Raw genomic sequence first — 24385 nt, forward strand, 5'->3', positions numbered from 1 at the left:
AGATCAGCCAACTACCTATGCAAAAGTCTCTCAGGGCAATGTTAGCATTATAGGAAGATGTAAATACACGCTGATTACATTACTAAAACACAGAGAAACAGAATGGGTAGGAGATAGATGGAAAGGAGACAAAAGGAGCATGGAGGTAGGGGGAGGGGAGAGATGGGACAAGATAGGGGAAAATGTGTGCGTCTGTCTGTGTGGTGATTTGATTCAGATTGCTAAGCCATTTCTCCTTTACAGCAGAGACCCACTTTTAGAGCTGGAGTGGTGGCACAAGGCAACACAGTACCTACCAGTATCAAATGGCAGGGATGCAATTGCAAAGAGGATTCAATTCACTCTGCACCTTTTCAAAAGGCATAGGAGATGACTCTCCTTTCTGGCTTCCCACAAATACATGCAGGGTCAACTGGCTGCTTCAGCAGTGAATGAATCGCTAAACTAAAGCGCCTTAAACCAGCATTGCTGCAAGAAGATGCCTTCCATGCACTCCTACACAATAAGGCTGAAAGTGGGCCACTTATAAGAGAAGCTGCCCAAAGAGTCGAATGATGACAGTGCCTAACTCTCGCTGAGCATGGAAAGGAAGACGTGGAAATTATTATTCTTCCTTGGAAAGCGTGGGCTATAGGGGAGAGGGAAGAGGAAGGGCACTCATGGAGAAGAGAAGCAATTTCTTGACCAGGAGATCCTTCAGATTTTGGTAATGTTTTCCCAAAGAAGAGGTGCAAATTTCTTTCCTTGATCGAGCTAAGCCCAAGCTGGAGAAAGACAAGACGGAGGATATCATGGGCTGAATATGCCCTCAGACATCTCTCTAGCTTTGATTTTTCAGACTGTGGATTTCTCCATGAAGTGGAACATGCCTCTTGAAAGACTTTAGGCCTTGTCTTCAATCAACAAAAGGGAGCAGGGAGCTGCAAGGTTCTTATCGTACCCACTGAGGCACTATGAGCAGAGTTGAGGAGAGGAGAAAAAAAGCTCTGATACAATTCTTTGGGAAGGAACACAATGCTGAGCTTTCAGGGAAAACAAGCCGTGAAATGTATCTAGTGGAGGTTTTGATCACTGGGAATGCTGAAAACGGAATCAATGCAGAAAACCATGGTATCTACTCATACATATGCAATCAACTGCCCTTGAGAAGCGCTGGATCCAATAAATTCAATCAATCCTCTGGTGAGTGCCACAGTAGAGTGGTCTACTGTCATGAGCCTGGTACATTTACATGAACAGCATCGTCTTTATTTCAAACATCCTGATAGCCTGTTATTTTAAAAATTACACGTTCCCTGTAGCTGGAAATAACACAGATAAAAATAATGATTCCATCAAATGGTGGAAATAAATTAGTTCAAGCCTGATCATTATTTTCTGTGTCATTGCAGACCTGGTTCACTCCCCTGTGCTTAACCAATCTGACTCACCTCGTCTCCAGGGCCGAATTTGAGTTCTTTTGGCTCAGCTGTGGGTTTTGGGGGGAGTTTTTTGCCTCACCCATCAGAACCAAAAATGAGTTTCCTCCATAGTTCCTCCCAGAATTTGAAATCGGTTTACTGATGCTTAGGTAAACCCATCTACCAGAAATATTGGTTTTCAAAATGAGAGAACAGAATCTTACTCTGTCTCATGCTTAAAACACTTGTTTTCCCAGCAGGTATCTTATCAAGCCAGAATCAAGTCAACTCTCAATTCCCCAAACCAACTCGGGCAGGGATGTATATGGTAAAAGTCAGGAGTGGAGACCAAGTGCCACTCCAGTCCGAGTATTTCCGAGACAGGCCTTTTAACATTCTCTGGTTGGGGGACAGCGTGATTAGCACTGTATATACAGATATAACTTAAGAGGAATAGAGCGAGAGAGACATCTTTACTTTTCAAAGACAAAGCTACTGATGGTGGGATCCTATCCATGAGTGTGGGTGAGGCTGAAAAGACTGATGCATGACCAATATTCCCTTTGGCATTGAGTGTCTGTAAAGACGGTTCCTTGCTGTGATGCTGTCTCACTTTTCAAGCCTGCCTCTGGATATCCCCATCTTCACAAAGCCTTTGCTCAAGGCGAGTGATTCTTTTGCTGTTTTGTTTTTTCCTACGATTGCTACAGCTGGGCCGGACATCACACTACCATCCATTCTTCTTCACGGGTCTGGGCCCAGTGAGGCTGACTGCCAACGGTGAGGTCTTGGATGCCAATGTTGTCCTGTGGTACTGCTGGGTCACCAAAGCGAGACTGCGTGTCTCCATTGTGACCAGTGGCTCTCAGTGGAACAGCCCTTCTAATGGCCCTGAATTTCCACGTGTGCCCAGCTGGGACTGGAGCCTTTTCCCCACAGATAAGGGAAGCTGCCCGAGAGAGCTTGACGGGCAGAAGGTGTGTGAATGATCTCGGGAGGGTTCTGCATGGGTGTTTTTCAGGCAACCACACTAACCTTTTTATTGGTGAAGGTGCAATAATTTTAGTGGTTCCTTCATTTTCTCCATTTTCCATGTTTGCAGTAACCCGGTTTATGCTGTTTGAGCCTAGTGATAAAGGATGAGAGGGAAGAAGAAAAAGCAGAGGAAGAAAACAGGGTAAAGGAGTGGAATTAAAAAAAAGAACATTTTAGGGACAGTCTGCTGCATTTCAGCATTTTACAGTCATTTCAAATAAACACTGGATTCTCACATTACATATGTGGCATCATTTTGAAAGTCTTTGGAGCTATATAATAGCGTATAAATAAAAATCCATGTTTATAAGCCCTTAATTGCACCATTACGTGGTTCACTTAAAGACCTAGTAGCATCATCTCTGCAACGAAGGCAAGTTACCATTGCTCGGAGAGGCATAACTTTGTCTTGTCCAAAACAAACCGTAAATCCCTGGCAATTAACTCGAAGTTCATTTCAAGCTTGGAAATTTTCCTGCCATAAAAGGGATTTTTACAAAGACCTGAGCAATTGAAAAAAATTGCGAACAATGGAAACATAACATATAATAATATGAAGAAAAACCCAACAAAACAGGAACACCCTCTCCTTTTCAAATCTTTTAAAGTAAACATTACAAGATACTTGTTCTGGAACACTATCGAATCTGGTTGCTCTAAAACCCAAACTAAAACTACTGCTCTTTTGGCTTGCTGCCCCTCTATGTTACTTACCTCTTGTTACAGACCTCCTGATTTCATTGAGAACTTGGAACAAAATCCAGACATGTTCAGTGAAAAAGTACTTGACATACCCAAGTTGAGCAATCAATGGGATTGACTGAGCACTAACTGTGTGCAGAGCACTGTGCTAAACTCTTAGGAGAACATAATACAATGGACATCAATGCTGCAATCAACTTTTGGGCGTATCTTTCCAAAAGTGCTCAGATTTCTTGAGTCAAAGATCTGGAACCTGAGCCAGGGTTGCACTGATAAGAAATGCACTGTTACCCAAATCAGATTGCAACTGAGACTTGTTTTAGCCTCCACCACGTGTCTGCTGGTAACAATATCAGGGACAGAATCAACAGATTTCAGTACCTCTTAGGGTCTCCAAATGGAAGAGTAGGGGCCAGAGGAGTTTGGGTATGAATGGCTTTCTGGCTCCCAAGATCAAGAACCCATTCAAATGAGGATTCTTTTCACACTTGGATGGGTTGACACCTAAAACACTTGTGACAGTTAAAGAAACATTGGGCTCTAGGCTTTGTGTATTTTTTACACTATAATGGAGAGATGCAATGTTGTAGCCTAATGATTTTCTGGTTCCCCAAGGGCACACAGCCAATATGTACATTGCTGATTGAAAAGTCCAGAATTGTGAACCCTGGAGTAAGAACCTCTTTAATCTGAAGGAAAATAATACTTCAAGATTTTAATAGTAAGCGATAGGAGTTTGGGAAGCACAAGCCACATCACTGGACATTACAGAATGAGTTGAATTTGGGAATCTAATGCACCAAGACACAAAGTTGAAGGCTGAAGCAATCAATTAATAGTATTTACTGAGGGCTTATAGTGTGAAGAGCACTGTATTAAATGCTTGTAAGAGTACGATCCCACAGAGTTGGTAGAAACGTTCCCTGGCCACAGAAAGTTTACAGTCTAGAGGAGGATATTAAAAAGAAGCTGGATAGTTTTGTAAACAGTAGCTCCGTCAAGAATACTGAAAAATCCACGTTTCTGATGGAAGTAGCATTCAGTCTAGGAAGGAATTTTTCCTTTTCCTCTCCAGGGTACTGGCGAGATGCTGAAGACTCATTTTCCCATTAATCTGGACCATCAGAGAAGACTCCATGGCTGGGGCTGTCAGGCCTAAAAAAGACTCAAGTTTGGAAATTCCTAAGAAGTGAGACCTGGGCCCTTTTCCGACTGAATCCAGGTTAAATCCCAAAGCCAAAGTTTCATGACTGGAATCTGGTGGGGAGGAAACCAGGTAGATTGAAGGCTAGACCCCACTTTCTTCTCTAAGGAACAGCACACATTCCTCAGTTTCCATTTTCTAACCCACTAAATAGTAACCAAGACCCTGAAGTTGGGTCTAGTGAGGTCCATGTCAGCAATGAAAAAAGGGATGGAAGTTAAAAAAAGGGAAAAACTGCTCCACAGCCCTGCAATGTAAACTTGGTAGAAACTTTGCAACTCCCAAAGCCTTTCTAAATAAAGTGGACCCACTGAGGGTTGGGAAAGCAGATTATATCCTTGTGCTGCTCAATGAGCCAGATCCTGGTTGTGACCTGTGATAACCCTTGCATTCAACATTTCTTTATTCCAAAGCTTTCCCAGACATTATCACACCCCATTTTTCCTCAGTTGCACAGCAGTTAATGGTACATTACTTACTCAATCGCATGATGCCCAGTAGGGCTTTGTTTCTTTAAAAAAAAGTCTTGGAATGTTGACCTTCTGGTCCAAGTGAAAAGATGAGATAGGTTGGGCAGTTTGATTCCTCTTGCACTGTGGTCCCTGGAGTTGGGGGGGGCTCTGAGTAACTGCTAATTAGTAGCCCAGATGAAGAGGCTCTTTTTATAATAATAACTCTGTTAAGCACTAACTATGTGCCAGGCACTGTACTAAGCACTGGGGTATTCATTCATTCATTCATTCAATTGTATTTATTGAACGCTTACTGTGTGCAGAGCACTGTACTAAGCGCTTGGGAAGTACAAGTTGGCAACATATAGAGATGGTCCCTACCCAACAGCAGGCTCACAGTCTAGAAGGGGGAGACAGACAACAAAACATATTAACAAAGTAAAATAAATAGAATAAATGTGCTCTGCACATAGTAAGCGCTCAATAAATACGATTGATGATGTACAAGTAAAATAAATAGAGTAATAAATATGTACAAACATATATACATATATACAGGTGCTGTGGGGACGGGAAGGAGGTAAGGAGGGGGGATGGGGAGGGGGGTAAGGGGGAGAGGAAGGAGGGGCTTAGTCTGGGAAGGCCTCCTGGAGGAGGTGAGCTCTCAGTAGGGCTCTCAGTAGGGGTAGAAACAGATTAATTAGGTTGGACACATCCCTGTCCCACAAGGGACTCCCAGTCTATGTGGGTGGGAGAACAGGTACTGAATCCCCATTTTACAGATGAGGAAACTGTGCCATAGAGCAATTAAATGACTTGCCCAAAGTCACAGAGCAGGCTGGAGGTGGAGTCAGGATTAGAACCCAGGTTCTCTGTCTCCCAGGTCCGTGTTCTTTCGGCTAGACCACGCTGATTCCCAAAACCCTCTTCCCTCTACTTATTTTTGCCTTAGCCTAAGAGTTTTGCCCTCCTGGGGTCCTCCCTTTGTTGTTGACTATTTAAGTGAGTCCCCGACATGAACTTGTATTCCTACATGATAAAAAACCAAAACCAAACAAAAAACACACTTAAGCCGAAGGTCAGAGACTGCTAACTGGCCGAACGGTCCTCAGCTAGGATTACTGTTCTGTTTGAACACTTGAGCATCTCAGAGTTTATGCTTTTACTTATCTTGTCTTTGTTCATAAAGAGTAACGGACAGTATTTTAGTCTACTTTATCAGGGGCTTCCAGCACGATTTTTTTTTAAAAACCCCAAAAACATCTTTATGATGCAAATAAATGAAACTATATTAAAATCAGATATATAATACATATCTAACGTAGCTAATAAACTATCAGTTGCCTCATTGATCTTCCTGCCTCCAGTCCATACTTCATTCTGCTGCTCGGAGCACTTTTCTAAAATGTTGTTCTACACACATTTCCTCACCCCTCAAAACTCTTCGATGGTTGCCCATTCTTCTCCACATCAAGCAGAAACTCCTGTTTCTGTCTCCCTTTTACCTATTCACTCTGTCCCCTTACTCTCCACTCCCCGCAAGCTCACCTGCTCATTGTGCCTCTTTCTCAACTCTCCCACCTTCATCCCCTGATTCTCTGCCTCCTGCCTGGAATTCCCTTTCCCTTCAAATCTCTGCCAGACCTCAAATCTCCCCATCTTTAAAGTCCTTCTGAAATTCCACCTCCTCGAAAAGGTCCCCTTGATTCTTCTTCTTCTCGCCAGGTCATTTCCTCTCTACTGGCATTTCAACACTTTTGCATCATCTCAGCCCTTATGTACTCACTACTTCTTGTAACGTTTTTTAACATACCAGGTTTCATACTCTACTATTTGAGCACCTTGTTTTATTGGTTATTCATTTTATGTCTGTCTCCCCCATCAGATTGTGGGATCCTTGTGGGGAGGGATCGCATGTTATGTATTGCACACTCCCAAGCACTTAGCACAGTGCTTGCGCACAGAAGGTGCTCGCTAAGTATGGATAAAATAAAACATAAAAATACACTAAATTTGAATAATATTCTGAGTCTGATGTAATCCTTAACTGATGTCTGGAATTTGCCAATTTGACTTCATTTGAATGTCACTTTTATATTTAACTTGCTGGTTGGGGAAGGAGTGAGATCAAAAGAAAAAAAATCTCATGGGAGAAAAACAACTCATTATATGTTATTTACATAGAAACAGCAACTGGATAAGGTGAGTCCAGTCACTGCATTTAGCCTGGATAACCAATTTCATTTCTAAATTTAAGGGAACCCCAGACGATCTTAAAACTGTTCACTTTTATATATGACCTTCTCCAATATACATCCACAATTCAATTCATAAAGGCAGATTAAAGAATTGTTTCCTGAAATATAATATCTTTTCAACCTTTGACGCACAGATGTTCTTTCATTCACTATAACTAATTGGAGGAAATATCCTAAGAGGGAATCGGAGAGTGGTGTTAAAATTAGGAGACCTAATAGCTCTGAACAGCTTTTGACATAGCACTGCCTCTCTGGATCTTAATTTTCCCACCTGCAGAGTTGGGAAAATAATAATTTTCACAGAGGGAACTGGGACATTGATTGAGAACACCACCATCATAATGATTTCCAACACTTAGAACAGTGCTTGGCACATAGTAAGTGCTTAACAAATACCATTACTATTATTTCTGAGTTGATATAAGAAAAAAGGACCAAATAATACTCCAGTAATTACAGTTGCTCATCCTCTAGAATGTGAGCTCGGTATGGGCAGAGATTGTCACTCTTTATTGTTGTATTATACTTTCCCAAGCACTTAGTACAGTGCTCTGCACACGGTAAGTGCTTAATAAATACGATTGAATGAATTAATAAACTAGTAACAGAGCTAGACTCCCCCAAGAGGCACAAAGGGGGATCCCAATGACCTGACAGCCTAAGCAGCCCAAGGTGACTGGATTTTAAATCCTTTATGGCCTACTCAAACTTTGGAGACTCCACCTTCCAGACCACGACAGGGGAACCGAGTTAACTACTTTTTTTTTTTAATGGTATTTGTTCAGTGCTTACTGAGTGCCAGGCACTGTACTAAGTGCTGGGGTAGATCCCTCGCTAGCTCTCTTCCTCCCTTCAAGACCCTACTGAGAGCTCACCTCCTCCAGGAGGCCTTCCCAGACTGAGCCCCTTCCTTCCTCTCCCCCTCTCCATCCCCCCCATCTTACCTCCTTCCCTTCCCCACAGCACCTGTATATATGTATATATGTTTGTACATATTTCTCTATTTATTTATTTATTTTACTTGTACATATCTATTCTATTTATTTTATTAGTATGTTTGGTTTTGTTCTCTGTCTCCCCCTTTTAGACTGTGAGCCCACTGTTGGGTAGGGACTGTCTCTATATGTTGTCAACTTGTACTTCCCAAGTGCTTAGTACAGTGCTCTGCACACAGTAAGCGCTCAATAAATACGATTGATTGATTGATTGATTGAAGTTAATCAGGTTGGAAAGGGTGAACCTCCCAAATGGGGCTCAAAGTTTTTAAATCCTCATTTTACAGATGAGGTGACTGAGGCACAGAGAAGCTTGCCCAAGGACATGCAGCAGACAAGTGGCCCAGCTGGGAGTAGAATCCAGGTTCCTCTGACTCCCAGGCCCGTGCTCTTTTCACTAAACCATGCTACTTTCACCGTGGCAGGGAAGGACTGCCTATGTTGATCACAGTTGGCCTTTGTCTTGGGGCTTCTGATGTGACAGTCTGTAAGCTCATTTAGGACAGGGAATGTGTCTACCAACTCTGTTGTAATGCACTCTCCCAAGCTCTTAGTACAGTGCTCTGCACCCAATAAGCACTCAATAAATAGCCCTGATTGATTGATTGACAAGGCTGTGGTGGGTAGACTCTGGCTGCTTTATAATCAAGCAAAGGGAGTCTTAGAGGACAAACTGAGATGTCCTGGAGCTTCGATGATGAGCACACCATTACTGTACTCCTAAAGAAATACCAAGTAAGTCCTGAGGTATTTCCCCTAAAAATAGCAAGGTCTACAGGGCAAAGGGGTTGCCACACTGGAATCCAGAAACCAGATCAAGTTTCTCATTCCAGATTAGGGAGGATTCTAAATGGAAAATTACTTAGTCAATAAATACTCTCCAGTGAGTAAATATTAACTATTGGATTCAAGCAAAGGCCATCTACTTCTCCCTGGGCAGGTCAAAAGGATACATTCCCCACTCTTGCAAGATGGTAAAGGCCACATCTCTGCACTTCCTGCAGCTGGAGAAAATGCTTCATAGGGATCTCTCATATTTATTGAGCGCTTACTGTGTGCAGAGCACTGTACTGAAGGCTTGGGAGAGTACAATATAGCAATAAACAAGATACATTCCCAGCCTGCAGGTTGACCTCCTGTAGCCCCAGCTGGGAGGGAGCAGAGTCTTAATTATTTCTAGCATAAGGACAACTAATAATGCCCCCAAATATCGGTGTCTTTGGCAAATATGGCACCTGAGGATACTGTCATCCACTCTCATACATAGAGACCCCAGTCACTGGTTTAGTGATAAAAACCCTATTGATCCACACACCGACGTGAGCAGGGGTCTCACAAAACAATGGTGCCTGGGGTGGATGATGGCAATCATCAGGCCTGTTGCTGAAAAAGACACGTAGAGATCACCCACTCTCATCCACAGGGCAAGGTCACACAGTTGGATTGCAATCAAATCAAATATATAAATATATATTTAATGGTATTTGTTAAGCACTTACTATGTGCCAGGAACTACACTAAGCGCTGGAGTAGATACAAGTTAATCACTCTGGACACAGTCTATGTCTCACATGAGCCTCACAGTCTTAATCCCTACTTTTCAGATGAGGTAACCGAGGCACAGAGAAGTAAAGTGACTTGCCCAAGGCCACCCGGCAGACAAGTGGCAGAGTCAGAATTAGAACCTAGGTCCTTCTAACTCCCAGGGCCGCCCGAACTACACCACTCCTCATGTCTCCCCTAACTACAGCCACACATTCAGTAACCAAAGCTGGGGCACAGGGTTTCGCTGCTTCCCTAATTTCCGGCTGGGTACTGATCTGGGACCAACTCAAAGGCAGGAAGGCTCCTCCCTCTGCCCTCAAGCAAGATTATAATTAATCATCGGCTGGAATTAGCCTCTCCCCGCCCCTCCCTTCCTCAAATGATTTGGGCCTAAAAATGGAGTAATGATCAGCAAGTGAGATGTGCAGAGCCAATTTAGTGCAGCTAAAAGATGACCTGGAATTAATCTATGTGTACACTGCGGTCCATACTTTACATTTTAAAAAATGTTTTGGAAGGTGCATTTGGAATATGAAAACTCTTCCCTCAGAAGTAACTTAAACCTTTTAGACCAAATGAGAGATTGATGTCACTGTATATTAAATGTGCCTTCAAAGAATGAAAATAAATTGCTTGAAACCAGAGTAAAAAAGTATGCTTCATCTGCTTCTGCACCCAGGCCAGGACCAGGCTGGTTTGAGCCACTTCAAATTCATCTTTATCCCCTCTTTTTTTTTTAAATGCTGTTAGTAAAGCGCTGGGGCAGATAGGTACAAGGTAATCAGTTTGCACATGGTTCCAGTCCTATATAGGCCTCATAGGCTTAATCCCCATTTTACAGATGAGGTAACTGAGGCACAGAGAAGTTAAATGATGGATAAGGTCAAACAGCAGGTACATGGTAGAGCTGGAATTAGAACGCAGTCCGCTGACTCACAGGCCTGTGCTCTACTAGGCCACTCTGTCTCCCCCAATCACTTAGTACAGTGCTCTGTACACAGTAAACACTCAATAAATAGCACTGATTGATTGGAACACTCCTTTCTCCTGTCTGACCTTGGTTTTATTGATGCAGTTCTCTTATTTTGTTCTCCTCTTACCTCTCTGACCAATCTTTCTCAGTCTCCTTTGTCGGCTCTTCCTCTGCTTCTCAATCAATCAATTAATGGTATTTTATTGAGTAATTTACAATTTGCAGATCATGTACTAAGCACTTGGGAGAGCACGATACAACAAAGTTGGCAGGCGCATTCCTGGCCCTCTGTCTCTCGGCACGATCCTTGACCCGTCCCCTTCCTTAAACTCTCATATTCAGTCTGTCATTATATCCCATTGGTTTTTCCTCCAAAACATACCCAGGCTCTTCCCCTTCCTCTCCATCCAAATGACCACCATGATGGTCCGGGAACTTTTTTTTCCACTCTGGCTTGACTACTATATTAGCCTACTGATTGGTCTCCTTTTTTAAATGGTATTTGTTAAGCACTTACTATGTGCTAGGCACTGTGCTAAGCACTGGATTAGACTGGACACAGTCCATGTCCCACATGGGGCTCACAGTCTTAATCCCCATTTTACAAATGGGATAACTGAGGCCCAGAGAAGCTAAGTGACTCGCCCAAGGTCATGCAGCAAACAAGAGGCAGAGCCAGAATTAGAACCCAGGTCCTTTTGACTCCCAGGCCCATGCTCTAGCCACTAGGCTACACTGCTTCCCCACCTCCCGTCTCACCCTGCACCAGTGCATACATCACTCTGCTGCCTGGATCATTACTCTAAAATGTCATTCATTATACATCTCCACACTCCTCAAAAATGGTCAATGGTTAACCATTCCTCCTCGCATTGTTACTTATTGCTTCATCTGACAGCTGTTCTATGAAACCTATGCTTCCTTCCATTTTGCCGTTTTAGTCCCGGTGATCACATTTCCCTCCCAGATAAAGGCAGAATGATCAGATCCCACACACGAGAAACGCCCCTGCCTAGAGAAGCCAAGGAAGCCCCAAACTGCATAAGACGGACCCTAAAAATGTGCATGCAGTATCTCAAAGCCCTAAAAACACAGGTTTTAAATTCCCTTGATAAACTGTACAATGGCTCTGCCCATGCCCTGCATGAAAAATTTCACTCCGCTTCAGTGACAAGACAGGTAGAGGCATAAAAGCTGGTCTCAGATTTACTAGGAAAGTGACAACATGCCACCACTAACACCATGCACAGACTTGACAATTAGACAAAGAAGATGAGGAAGATTCTGAAACCATCTGCTCAAAGGATCAGCTCCCACACTAGATCTTATGCAGTTGGCAGACAACCCCAAAAGTAAAAGGCAAAAATAGGAAAAAGGAGTTGGCGTGGGAAGGGAGGAGAGGAGAGATGAGCAGGAGAGGAGGAGAACAGGTAGACAGGACTCGGCGGTGAGCAAAAACAAGGTGCATCAAGATCTCACCTCCGTTTCTAAAAGTACAGGCCAAGTCAAGAGGAGACTAGTCTCCGTCGTTATGTACACACATGACCCTGCCAATCACGTAAAGCTGTGCCAAAACCTGTTCAGGGAAGGAGTGCCTCCTTTCATATGAACCTATTACCTACTGCCAGTTATCAAAATAAAAATACATTAAAAAAAATAAAAATATCAATCATATTTATTGAGCACTTACTGTGTGCCGGGCACTATACTAAGCACTTGGAATGGTACAACACAACAATATGGCAGACATACTCCCTGCCCATAATGAGCTTACAGTAGAAGAATATGTGGATTTGAGCAACGGGGGTGGATTCCAACCCAAATACTGCTGGATGTTTCATTTGAACTGTTCCTTCAAATTATGAAGCCTGTTTGCACTCTTTAATTAAACGGCTTGGAGGAAGACACTTTCCAATCTCAGGAACATCTAGTTATGAATCAGAAGCTTAGCACTGTCATGTCTGATGCTTCTCATTATGAGGAGCACAGTCCATTGAAAATGGAGTTATTCATTCATGTGATTCTATAAACATATAGGCCTCCAGTTTGTAGTGCATTAAATTCACTGGTTGCAAAAGGTCTATGCTAAATCTACAGGACACTTCTGTCTGTACAATGAAATGCAGATTTTTCCACTAAAAAATCAATCCCTCATTTTAATAGGATGGTACTGAAACAAAATTTCAACTGGTTAAACTTGAGGCACACAAAATAATCACTACAAGGATGTTCTGCGGGTCTATAGCATTTTCACTGAATCTTGAACTGAAGAAATTTTGTTTTCCCAAAGCTCTTGCTTTTCAGCATTCCTCTTGGAGCCAAAAGCATATCAAAGAGCATAGTGAGCTTAGTAATCCTGCCATCAATTCTGTAAATGATCTATGTTATAGCCATGGCCAATTAAAGGTGCCCTCTGGCTCGCTGACATTTCCAGTCACTGACTATACCAACAAATTGCAATTTTCCTCCCCTGTTCCACTTCTTCATACATCAGGCCAGCCTTTCTTTTTCCCTCCCTTACGGATTCACCCATTCTCTGTTTTGAAACCACTAGCCACTTCTCCTGAAAAAGGATGTGAATACACTTCATTTCTAATCACACAAAGGGGTAGAAATGCCTCACTCTCTGACACCAAATGATGGACTGGAGAAGAGTCACCTAAAGCTATTGCGTTTTCCATTGGGAGAAAGGGTTCATTCCGGTCTTTACTTGAAGCACAATTGCAGCTCTACACCATATGTTGTCCAAAGGTCTTAGTTTCTTTTCTGTAATAATAATAATAATAATAATAATAATAATAACGATGTAATTGTGGTATTTGTATGCATCAATCACCCCTGCCACCTGCTGTGTGTAGGTAACAGCTCCTTCTGCAGTGGGGATGGCAGCCTTCCATCCAGCGGAACTGGGTCCTAATCCAAATTTCCTCCTCTCACCCTAGCCCTCTCTTCACCTTCCACCCTTGTAACACAACACAACGTGGTCTCAATCTGCCCTTCAGGAGGCACCAGACCAGCTAATGGAGTTCCATTCCTAATGGAGTAGTTTGTAGCCTCTCTGGCCTTCCCGGTGATAGCCCACACTCCCTCAAAGAATATCCCGTAAAAGTTGATGTTTGCCCCAACAATTATTCATCCAAAGTGATGGCCTCACCTGACATTTTTCTCGCTGCTGATTATGGCCATCATCCAGACTACTCTGCTTCTACTTGACTCTCCGTTATCACAGCCACTCTACCAACAGAAAGTCCACGTTCCGCTTGCCAGAATGTTTTCAGTGAGGAATGTACAAAGATGCCTTTGCCTTCTCAATTCCTCTGCTCCTACTTCACCCCAGGCCCTGCCTTGGCAACTACAATCTATTTGGAATGCTCTGGCTGGCTGCCCCACAGTTGAACTCCAGCGGGTGCTCTGGGGGAGGGCTCCCAACTCAGGAATTTGTTTCCTCTTGCAGGGTGCCAAGGCCCAAGTTTGGCGGCTTTGTACAAAATGGGCCCGTTCGACCTGTTAGCCACCTGAGGGTTCCAATCTGAGCTGACAGCTGGGCACGCTTCAACGGGCAGAGCTGGGGATGTGGGCTAGAAAACACAGACCTGCTGCTTCGCTCTGTGTTAACTTCTGTATAAATATCCCTCAAAACAACAGCAGGCACAGGCTGTAGATGAAAAGTACTGAGCAGACCAGTGTTTGTTAAGCAAAGATTTCCCTTCTGTTCCAACTTCTGTCCAGTAATAACCTCTACCTGGAGAGAAGATTGTAAGGTGATATTTTATAAAACACGCTTAGTATAGTGCTCTGCACACAGTAAGTGCTCAATAAATACGACAATGAATTTTAGCCCCAAATTTAACTTCAACAGACGCAACACCTGAAAAAATTAATCCTGGTTTGTCTTAGTAGTGAGAAAAGGGGCTGTAACAATCTACAGTTGGTTCATTTTCTTCATCGGCTACCATTTAGTATTAGAAGCTCTTAATGGATCTAAGTCCCTTTGTCAGTGAAAGCCCTCCATCAATGAAGAATGAAATGTCATAAGGCAGACATCACCGCTACAAAGGTAAAAAATTGAAGATTGGCGATCCAGGTCTCCAGTCAAATTGTGAAATTGATGACTGATCAAAAACCTGGAGAATTTTGGTGGGAAGGAGACTCTTTCAACAGAATCATCCCAAAAATTGTGGCTATAAAAATCTTTCTCCTTAGACTAACGATAGAGGTGCAAGCAAAGATCTTCATGAAACTATCAGGTTCAAAAACAAAGAGTATAGAAAATGAAGAACAATCTAATAATAATAATAATGGTGGTATTTGTTAAGTGCTTACTATGTACCAAGCATTGTTCTAAGCACTGGTGTAGATAGAAGGTAATCAGGTTGTCCCACATGGGGCTCACAGTCAATCCCCATTTTACAGATAAGGTAACTGAGGCACAGAGAAGTGAAGTAGCTTGCCCAAGGTAGTTAATGTAGGTAGTTAATACTGTAGGAGAGGTGCTGAGCAGAAGCAGAAAATGGTAGTGATGATCTTTATGTTTTATGTCAGTGGAGGGGGCAGAGGAGACTTCCCAGACTTGGGAAGGGTTCCTGGGCCAGTTGTGGTTCAGGAAGTGTGGCAGTTACTTGCTCCAACTCCCAGGCTCACATCACAACCCCAGCTGCAGTAGACTCTGCCACCATAGAATGCCTGGGAAGGGGCCAATTAGCCTGGACTCCATGCCCTAGAGGACTCTGAGGGCTTTTCTTTTTTATGGTATTTGTTAAGTGCTTACTATGTGTCAAGTACTGTTCTAAGCACTGGGGTAATAATAATAATGGTATAGATACCATTACAATAAAGGGGTAGATACAAGTAAATCAGGATGGACACAGTCCCTCAATCGTATTTATTGTGTGTCTACTGTGTGCAGAACACCTAACAAAGCACTTGGGAGAGTACAACACAACAGTATATCAGACATATCCCTACCCAATGGGGCTCACAGTCTAAGTGAAGGGAAGAACAGGTATTGATGAATCCCCATTTTTTCAGTTGAGGAGACTGAGGCACAGAGAAATTAAGTGACTAAAGTGAGAAGCAGCATGGCCTACTGAATAGAGCATGGGCCTGGGAGTCAGGAAGTTCTAAACCCAGCTCCGCCAATTGTCTGCTGTGTGATCTTGGGCAAATCACTTAACTTCTCTGTGTCTCAGTGCCCTCATCTGTAAAATGGGGATTAAGACTGTGAGCCTCATGTGGGATGTGGATGGTGTCCAACCAGATGAGCTTGTATCTACCCCAGCATTTAGTACAGTGCCTGGGACATAGTACGTGCTTAACAAATACCATAAAAAAAATACTTGCCCCAAGTCACTAAGCAGGCAACCGGCAGAGGCCGGATTAGAACCCGGATCCTCTGACTTCCAGGCCCATGTTCTTTCCACTGGGCCACACTGCTTCCCCTCCCACTTCCACCCATTCCCGGTAAGCGGGACTCTGGACGGCTGCCACCCAGGGCCATGAGAGGGGTGTTGAAGGGCTCGCACCTGAGTCACTAACATCCCCAACTTGCTCCTGCATGTCCCAGACAACTTACCCCTTACCCCATGCTGCCCTACATTCATTCATTCAAGCGTATTTATTGAGCGCTTACTGTGTGCAGAGCACTGTACAAGTTGGCAACATATAAAGACGGTCCCTACCCAACGAGCTCACAGTCTAGAAGGGGGAGACAGACAACAAAACAAAACATGTGGACAGGTGTCAAGTCGTCAGAACAAATAGAACTTGACCGGCAGCTCTCGAGTCCTGCTTGCCAAGAGAGCTGAGTGTCTCACAGGCCCCACCACTGTACAATGCCGGTCTCGGGGAGGGATTTCAGGATGGAATTTCCGCTCTTGAAGCTGCCTCCCCTAACCCCATCCTGCCGGCAACATCATGCTTCAGATTAAACCGAGCAGTCGCGGTGTCCATCTATCAGACGTGATATTAACTGTGAAACCTGGACCTACCACAGACATCTCACGCAACTTGTAGAGCAGTAAGGGGCAAGATAGCAGCACAATTAAGATCTGAGACTGTACCGGCTGTAGCAGCACTCTGAAATACAGGGACCATGGCCTGACGGGGCCGGGGAACTTCTTTCACGTCTCTCCATGCTGGGGAGAAGGTGGGGTGAGAATTGCACAGGCCAGACTTGCTCTTATCCCTCCCCCAACCCCTGCCCTGGGGAAATCCACCAGCAGAAAGTGCACCTACTGGGGCCAGTGCACAATGCCAGCAATATCATTTGGGGCACAAAACTGGGCTTTTTTCTGGGCCTGTTTTACACAGTGCCGTAGCACTTCACAATAAGTTGCTAGGGAGAAGGGACGATACCTGTTTGGCTTTGCTTAAGTCAAAGCACAGTGCCACAAGCGGATGGGTGCTCTAAAGCTTTTTGTGTGAGATGCTTCATCGCAAAGAACACTCTCATCACTGCTAAGGACTGCATTAGGATTTCCACTTTGTAGAGATAGAAACGGAGGCGGGAAGGCCCACAGGTCAGTAATAATCACTGTCGAAAACTTGCAAGGCTCTCATTCAGCTAGCACTCAAGTCACTTAGCAACACTGCTGCTCCTAGGCACTTGGGACGTTTTAATGTGACAGACAATTTAGCCAGTGTGATTTTAACAGAATGACTAGAGGAAACCTAGGGCAATTCTACCGGACCTAGAAGTAGCAACCCCTCCTTTACACCACCCCCTAAATAGGAAAACATCATAAAATGGAGGAAGACAGTTAGGAGAGGAAGAGCAGAGAGAGTGGAGTGTTTTCCCGAGGAGAATCATTGCTGCGAAACGAGGCACAAGAATCACCGAATCGGGGTTAGTGTTTATTACAAACTGATTCAGCCCCGTTCTCAATCCCATCTCATTTGCATCAATCAAAAGGAATACTACATTTAGTAGTAGTAGTAGGTGGTCTTTATGAACAGAAACCTTCCTCAAATAATTCAGACTAGGACAGAGGAAGGTTGAGGATCAATAAGATCATTTTCAGAAATTGCTGATTCAGCCCCTGCTCTCCCGCTGCCCCAAGCCTAGAGAAGCAGGGAACACAGACCAGAGTCGTCGGTTTCATCGGACAAAGTGTTTCACATCTCCTGGGTCCAAGAGTAAATGCTGGGTGGCACATAATAGTTTGGGGGACGTGGGACTTACCTGATGGCTGGGCTTGGGCTGCTCTTTTAGGGTAAGTCTTACTCCGACTCCTTTCCACATTCTGATCCGGCCGGGGAAGCTGAATGGAAACATCTCGGCTCATTTGCAAAGCTGTTCGGCCACTGGAAGACGCATCGTGTTGAAAAAAGGCAAAAACCACAAAAGGAAGCTTTAAAGAGATGCAGTGAAAATCTCTTTCAAGTAACCAGGGCCAGGTATGCAGACCAAAGCAGAGAAGGGTACAGAATGATTTGAGTAACTTCTGGTATAGAGAGAACTTTTTATCCAGAGGGCAGTGACTGCTTTCCCTCTCCCCTGAGGAGAAAGAGAGGGAAAATTAAGGTAAATAGGAATTTAGTGCCAACAGAACACAGAAGGGGCTGTCAAATGCCAAAACAAATTACCACCAGAAGATTTTAGTTTAGTTTTTGTCCTGCCTCCCCTTCCAACCCTGTGATTCTAAAAAAAAAAAAAGAAAAATTAGAGAAACAATGTTGGGCTAAAAGAGTGCCTGGCGGGGCAGGGGAAGGAGGGGTAGAAGAGAGAAGGGGGAGTAGAGAGGAAATAAGTTTATTTGACTTTTCACCCAGGGGGAGAAGCTTAATTCAACTTTTTATTTGCCTGTTTACACGGCAAATTGCAAAGCATTCTCCACAGTGCTATTCGGCCTTGGCACAGCTAAGCGCAATTCATGCCAACCACGTCAAGGCTTGGGATTCTGCCAGGGGAGGGGAAGGCGCAGCCCTGGAACCCACCCGGAATGCTGCTTTATTAAAGATTAAAAGTAGCCAAGTGGCCTGGCCTGTGCTAACCTTCTGGTACATAATTTACTTAAATAATTGGTTCTAATTTTATTTCCCGAAGCTCAAGGGCCATTCATCATGTTAAAATTCATATTCCACACTGCTGAGACCGAACCAATGGGAATAACAAAGGGAACCTGACTGGACACCTCAAGGGACTGGGATAAAAAAGATTCACTAATGGTCTGAAATCAAAGGCAGAACTTAGAACTGCCCTACATTTCTGCAAAGGATCCTGGTGGTTCACTATAGAATAGGGCATAAAATAAAATTCCCTTTACCACATCATCTAGTAAAAACTCCCTCCTCACTGTTGCCCCCCTCAAACCTCCTTTCTGGAAGTTGAGGGGTCTCCCTGGAGAGATGGAGGTGCAATTTGCATAAGAGACATTTGGTTGGCTTATAAATGTGTCTAGGGTCCTATCGGTTCTATCACTCCCCAGGTGAAGAGGTTAAACTACAGTCCAGTGTGGAGCCTCCTCCCATCTGACAGTCATCTGATGCAATCTGATGCATTCATCCCCCCTCCCAGCCTCACAGCACTAATGTCCATATCTCTAATTAACGTCTGTCTCCCCCTCTAGACTGTAAGCTCATTGTGGGTATGAAATGTATCTGTTTATTATTTTGTATTCCCCCAAGCGCTCAGTACAGAGCTCTACCCTGTACTAAGTGCCCCCTCCTTCCTCTCCCCCTCCCTTCCCCCCTGCCCTACCTCCTTCCCCTCCCAACACCTGTATATATGTTTGTACAGTTTTATTACTCTGTTTTACTTGTACATATTTACTATTCTATTTATTTTGTTAATGATGTGCATCTAGCTTTACTTCTATTTATTCTGATGACTTGACACCTGACCACATGTTTTGTTTTGTTGTCTGTCTCCCCCTTCTAGACTGTGAGCCCATTGTTGGGTAGGGACCATCTCTATATATTGCCAACTTGTACTTTCCAAGTGCTTAGTACAGTGCTCTGCACACAATAAGCGCTCAATAAATACGATTGAATGAATGAATGAAAGTGCTCAGTGAATATGACTGACTGACTGGACCATCCGTGGCAACAGCAAGAGGAAGCAGAGGAAAAGCCAAAGTGGCTCTGCCCCAGCCCTCCCAGCCAGGAGAGCTGCCTTTGGCACCACCCTCGCAGCAACTCTCCACACCAAACTGGTCCAAAGCCGCTTCAGTATTTCCTCTGCCTCCTCTCTGCAGAAGCCCAGATGGGGGGGATACTAAGTAGGACACAAGCACCCTGGTCACTTCCCCGCCCCCACAATCTACACATGTCCCCAGACATATTCTGTCCCCCCCATCCCTGCTGCAGGGGCAGCTCTGGGGAAGAGGGCTCGTAGCAGGGCGCAAACCCCTAACCCCCACTCCCCACAATCCACCTGCGTCCCCTGATGGACTCCGTCCCCCCATCTCTGGGGTCAGCTCCGGGGGAAAGTCCCGCTTCCCTCTCCCTCGGTGCTGACCCCTGCGAGGAAGGTCAGATGACTTCATAATTTAAACTCTGCAGATGCCAAAGCAAAAGACGCTATAAATCACTCCTTTATGGGATCCTCGTGCAAGATTTCACCTGATTACACTTCGGCAGCACAAACATGCCTATCCATTTGTGAAACTGTTCAAAGCAATTCTGGCATAATAGGGGTTTTCACTGTGTGTTTTGTCTAGACCATTGTTAGGAAATTAGGGGTCATTTGTCAGATAATGCAAACCTGTTTGCATACAGTGGGCCACAGTGTTGGAAGAAATGTTCTTAGTGATAACAATAATAGTAATAGCTGTATTTGTTAAGTGTTTACAATGTGCCGAACACTGTGCTAGATACAACACAAGTCCCTGTCTCTCATGGGGCTTTCAGTCTATCCAGGAGGGAGAACAGGTACTTAATTCCCAATTCATAGATGAGGAAACTGAGGTACAGAGAAGATAGGTGATTTGCTCAAAGTCTCACAGCAAGCCAGAGGCAGAAGTGGGATTAGAACCCTGGTCTCCTGACTCCTAGTTCTGTGCTCTTTCCACTACACCACACTGCTCCTCAGCACAAAATGTTTTGTGTACTCCCATGTGTCCAGGTAAGTGGCACTGGACACAATGAGTACTACAAGTTTTCTTTAATGCTGAGTTTTCCAAGAGCCCTACCCCCAAGCTATAGGAGAACTGTGTGTACAAAAAAGGTGACTTTTCCTAGAGCACAGGCTTTGGAGTCAGAGGTCATGGGTTCAAACCCTGGCTCTGCCCATTGTCAGCTGTGTGACTTTGGGCAAGTCACTTAACTTCTCTGTGCCTCAGTTACCTCATCTGTAAAATGGGGATTAAGACTGTGAGCCCCACATGGGAAAACCTCATCGCCTTGTAAGCGCTTAGAACAGTGCTTTGCACATAGTAAGCTCTTAATAAATGCCATCATTATTATTATTAGCATGGGGTTCTGCAAGATTGCAACCCCTGCGTTACATAAGAACTGACTGTGTGGGATTTCTCACACTTCATGCATAGTGCACTGACCCTCACACACTCTCATTTTACAGATGGAGAAATTGTGGGCCAGAGAGACTACATGCCTTGCCAGAGGTAAATTGAGTCGGATGCAGATCGAGAATGAAATCCAGTGCATTCTGATATCTCATGCATTCTTTTTCCACTAGACTATTGCTTCTCACCTAGTTTGGGTTGGGGCACATATTATACCAACAAGAGAATTAGGAAGAGGAGAAGAGAGATGCATAGGCGAACTCTCGCTCTTTCACTACCCACACTCCCCCTGACAGGGCCCTGCACCAAGCCCAACATCTGCCCTGTAGACAGCCCAAGTGCGAGTTTGGCATTTCTCCCCCAATCCCACTGCACCCAACAAACCTTAGGCTGTTTAAGGACTCTGCAGGCATGGGTATGTGCCCCATGAAAAGGCGGTGGGAAGGCTCAAGCCTTCCCTGTCCAGCTGCAGATGAAATGAAGAGCTGTAACACTGCTCATCTCAGGTGAGAAGCAGCATGGCTAGTAGTAAACCACGGGTAAACCCACTCCTGCTCAGCTCCTGCTTCCCAGTGCACTCTCAGGATGCTCCAGAAGAGGAAAAAGCACATACCTTGCTAGCACAGGTGTATCTTTGCCTCTCTCCTTTCAGCTGCAAAGCCAGCAGAGAAAGCGGCTACAAGAAATTCTCCCCTCTAGTCAAGATAGCCACCTCTGCACATGCAAGAGGGAGAATGGGGCTCCATACAGACTAAACTGATACCACCAGGAATGGAAATGAAACCTTTGATTAAGCTTTTTTGAAAAAAAAAATGCTACTCCAATGCAAAATTCAACATATAGATCTCCTGGTTCTCAAGAATTGCAACATCTGCACTGCACCATATTTTTTCAAACTCAGATATGCCGGAACAAGCTTAGGTCAAATATGCCATATGTTAAATGGCATAGTAACAGTTTGAGTTATGTGACTATAGTCCATAGGGACAGATTCTTTTTTTGCTAGCCGTGTTGATTTTTTTGCTATTCCTTCCTATTTCAAGGCATATATCTCCACATATAATCGTCCTTCATTTTCCAAGATGACTCTACTAACCCTACCTTCAAGTGTGACTGATAAGACCAAAGCATGGCCAATGCTCTTCCACACTGTTTGCCTGGCTAAGCCCCAGCCTGTGCAAGTTCCTTATTAGCCCAACCAACATCCTGAAAATAAAATTCCCAATAATCACCAACAGCTATTCAGGAATGATTTTCATGTCATGAAATTAGATTTTCTTGCAAGGTACTATTCAACAAATGAACGAGTTACGCTTTAAGGTTAAGTTTGAAAGGGTCGGGCCGGGCCCATCATCAAAGGTGTTCTGGCAGGCTGGGGATCGTTAACTGGTGAGCAGAAGAATGTCAGTCTTGGACAACACAGTTTTTACAGGCTGGAGAGAAGCTTTTCCCCATGCAACTTTGACCCTGCTAGCCTTGCCTGCCACCTCATTCAAAGCTCTGATGCTTGGTGGGTTACCAGTTCCATGGCAATGACTAGGCACTCTTCTGGTTTTCCCTTGGGCTCCATGGCAGAAGTTAGACTTGACTGCTACTCCATGCCAACAAATAGAAATACAGGAGGGTCTAAAAATCTGGGCATTCTCTTAAGATCCCCTGAGGAACGGTGTGACCTAGTGTATGGACCTTAGAATCAGAGGACTTGGGTATTAATCTCATATCAGCCACTCATCTGCTATGTGACCTTGGTTAGGACACAACTTCTCTGGGCCTCAATTTCCTCATCTGAAAAATGGAGATTCAATGCCTGTTCTTCCTCCCCCTTAGTCTGTGAGCCCCATGTGGGACAGGGACAGTGTCTGACCTGATTATCTTGTATCTACCTTAACACTTAGAACAATCCTTGGAATATAGTATGTGCTTAATACACACCACTATTATTAGTGTTACTAATAACAGTAATAATAAGAATTTTGACAGTAATGCTACGTAATAAGTAATACAGTAACAATTAATACCAATGTAGTATCATTTTTCAGTGTATGGTGTGAGAACTGGGGAAGGATAGAGTTGATCTTGGCTACGAATAATATGAAATTTTCCTAATAAACACAGAATAATTCAAACACAGGGCAATTAGTGGGCTCTCAACTGAAAGACCCTCAGGAGATTGGAGACTGCATTTCTTAATATGAAAACTGAACATATATAAGCACACACACTACACACACACACACACACACACACACACACACACCCCTCTCCCTCCGCACCCACCCCCCCACTTTCAAAATGTTCTTGGGATTGAAATGTTTCCTATAATAGCATTTTTAAAAATAAGAACTGACTGTATGCGGAGCAATTTCTAGAGACCATAAACCAAGAGATATAAATGCATTTTGAGAAACATAGAAGTTATGCATTGCTTTCCCCAATTGATCTAAGAAGAACATGACCTAAAAATTTCAACATAATGGAGATAAGGGGTAGGGAATTATATTAGCAAATTTGAAAAAGGAACAACCAAGCCACTGGGGGTTATAAAAATGTAGACGTATTTCCCAAATAGGGTAAAAATAAGTTTACCTGTATCGGTGTTTATAACTCATGGAGCCAAACTTGCTGAGTTTTCGCGACAAAGAATTTGACTCATTTTCTGGCATTCTGTGGAATTTTAAAAATAAAGTAAAACAAATGAGGTTATATAAACACAGACAATTTTGCATTAACTAATCACCAAGATATGCACAGCAAGTACCACAGCATAACAATACTCAGAAGAGATGGTCATATCCTTCCAATCCATAAACAATTAAGGGAATAAAACCTTGTTGTTTTAAGCCAAAAAATTCCCCCTCTTCTCAATGGTCAGGGTTCCTTTTAAGAGAGATAGTTTAAATATTGGAATCACAGAATAACAATGGTGAAAATTGGAGCCTTAAAATACTATGACCAAGAATATAGTCTTATCCTTCTTTATCTAAAGAATCAATCGATTAATCGTATGTAAAGCCCTGCATGTCAAAATATCAAAACACCCTTAAAAAGCTCTCTCTCGGTGATTAGGTATTACACATTCCTGTTCAGGCTTAGTTTATCCTGAATCTTGATTATCTACAGGAAGAGAAGGAATGTGGCTTAATGGCAAGAGCCTGGGCTTGGGAGTCAGAGGATGTGGGTTCTAATCCTGGCTCCGCCACTTGTCACTGTGTGAACTTGGGCAAGCCACTTAACTTCTCTGTGCCTCAGTTCCCTCATCTGTAAAATGAGGATTAAGACTGGGAGCTCCAAGTGGGACAACCTGATTACCTTGTATCTATCCCAGTGCTTAGAACAGTGCTTGACAAACACCATAATT

The 24385-nt window shown here is 43.8% G+C and overlaps 1 protein-coding gene across 3 annotated transcripts in view; it reads right to left on the bottom strand.

Annotated features, from left to right (window-relative positions):
- The window catches only part of EPB41L4A (erythrocyte membrane protein band 4.1 like 4A), a 219104-nt gene that overhangs the window by 36375 nt on the left and 158344 nt on the right, over nucleotides 1-24385 (bottom strand). For all 3 annotated transcript variants that reach the window (XM_038770473.1, XM_038770474.1, XM_038770472.1), the window contains exons 11-13: nucleotides 23614-23691; nucleotides 17745-17866; nucleotides 2436-2526 (exon numbers count right to left, since the gene is read on the bottom strand). In XM_038770473.1, coding sequence (XP_038626401.1) covers nucleotides 2436-2526; nucleotides 17745-17866; nucleotides 23614-23691 — 291 coding nt within the window. The remainder of the gene's footprint in view (nucleotides 1-2435; nucleotides 2527-17744; nucleotides 17867-23613; nucleotides 23692-24385) is intronic.

The sequence above is a fragment of the Tachyglossus aculeatus genome, chromosome X3 (genome assembly GCF_015852505.1).
Source record: "Tachyglossus aculeatus isolate mTacAcu1 chromosome X3, mTacAcu1.pri, whole genome shotgun sequence".
In the NCBI taxonomy this organism is placed as follows: domain Eukaryota; kingdom Metazoa; phylum Chordata; class Mammalia; order Monotremata; family Tachyglossidae; genus Tachyglossus; species Tachyglossus aculeatus.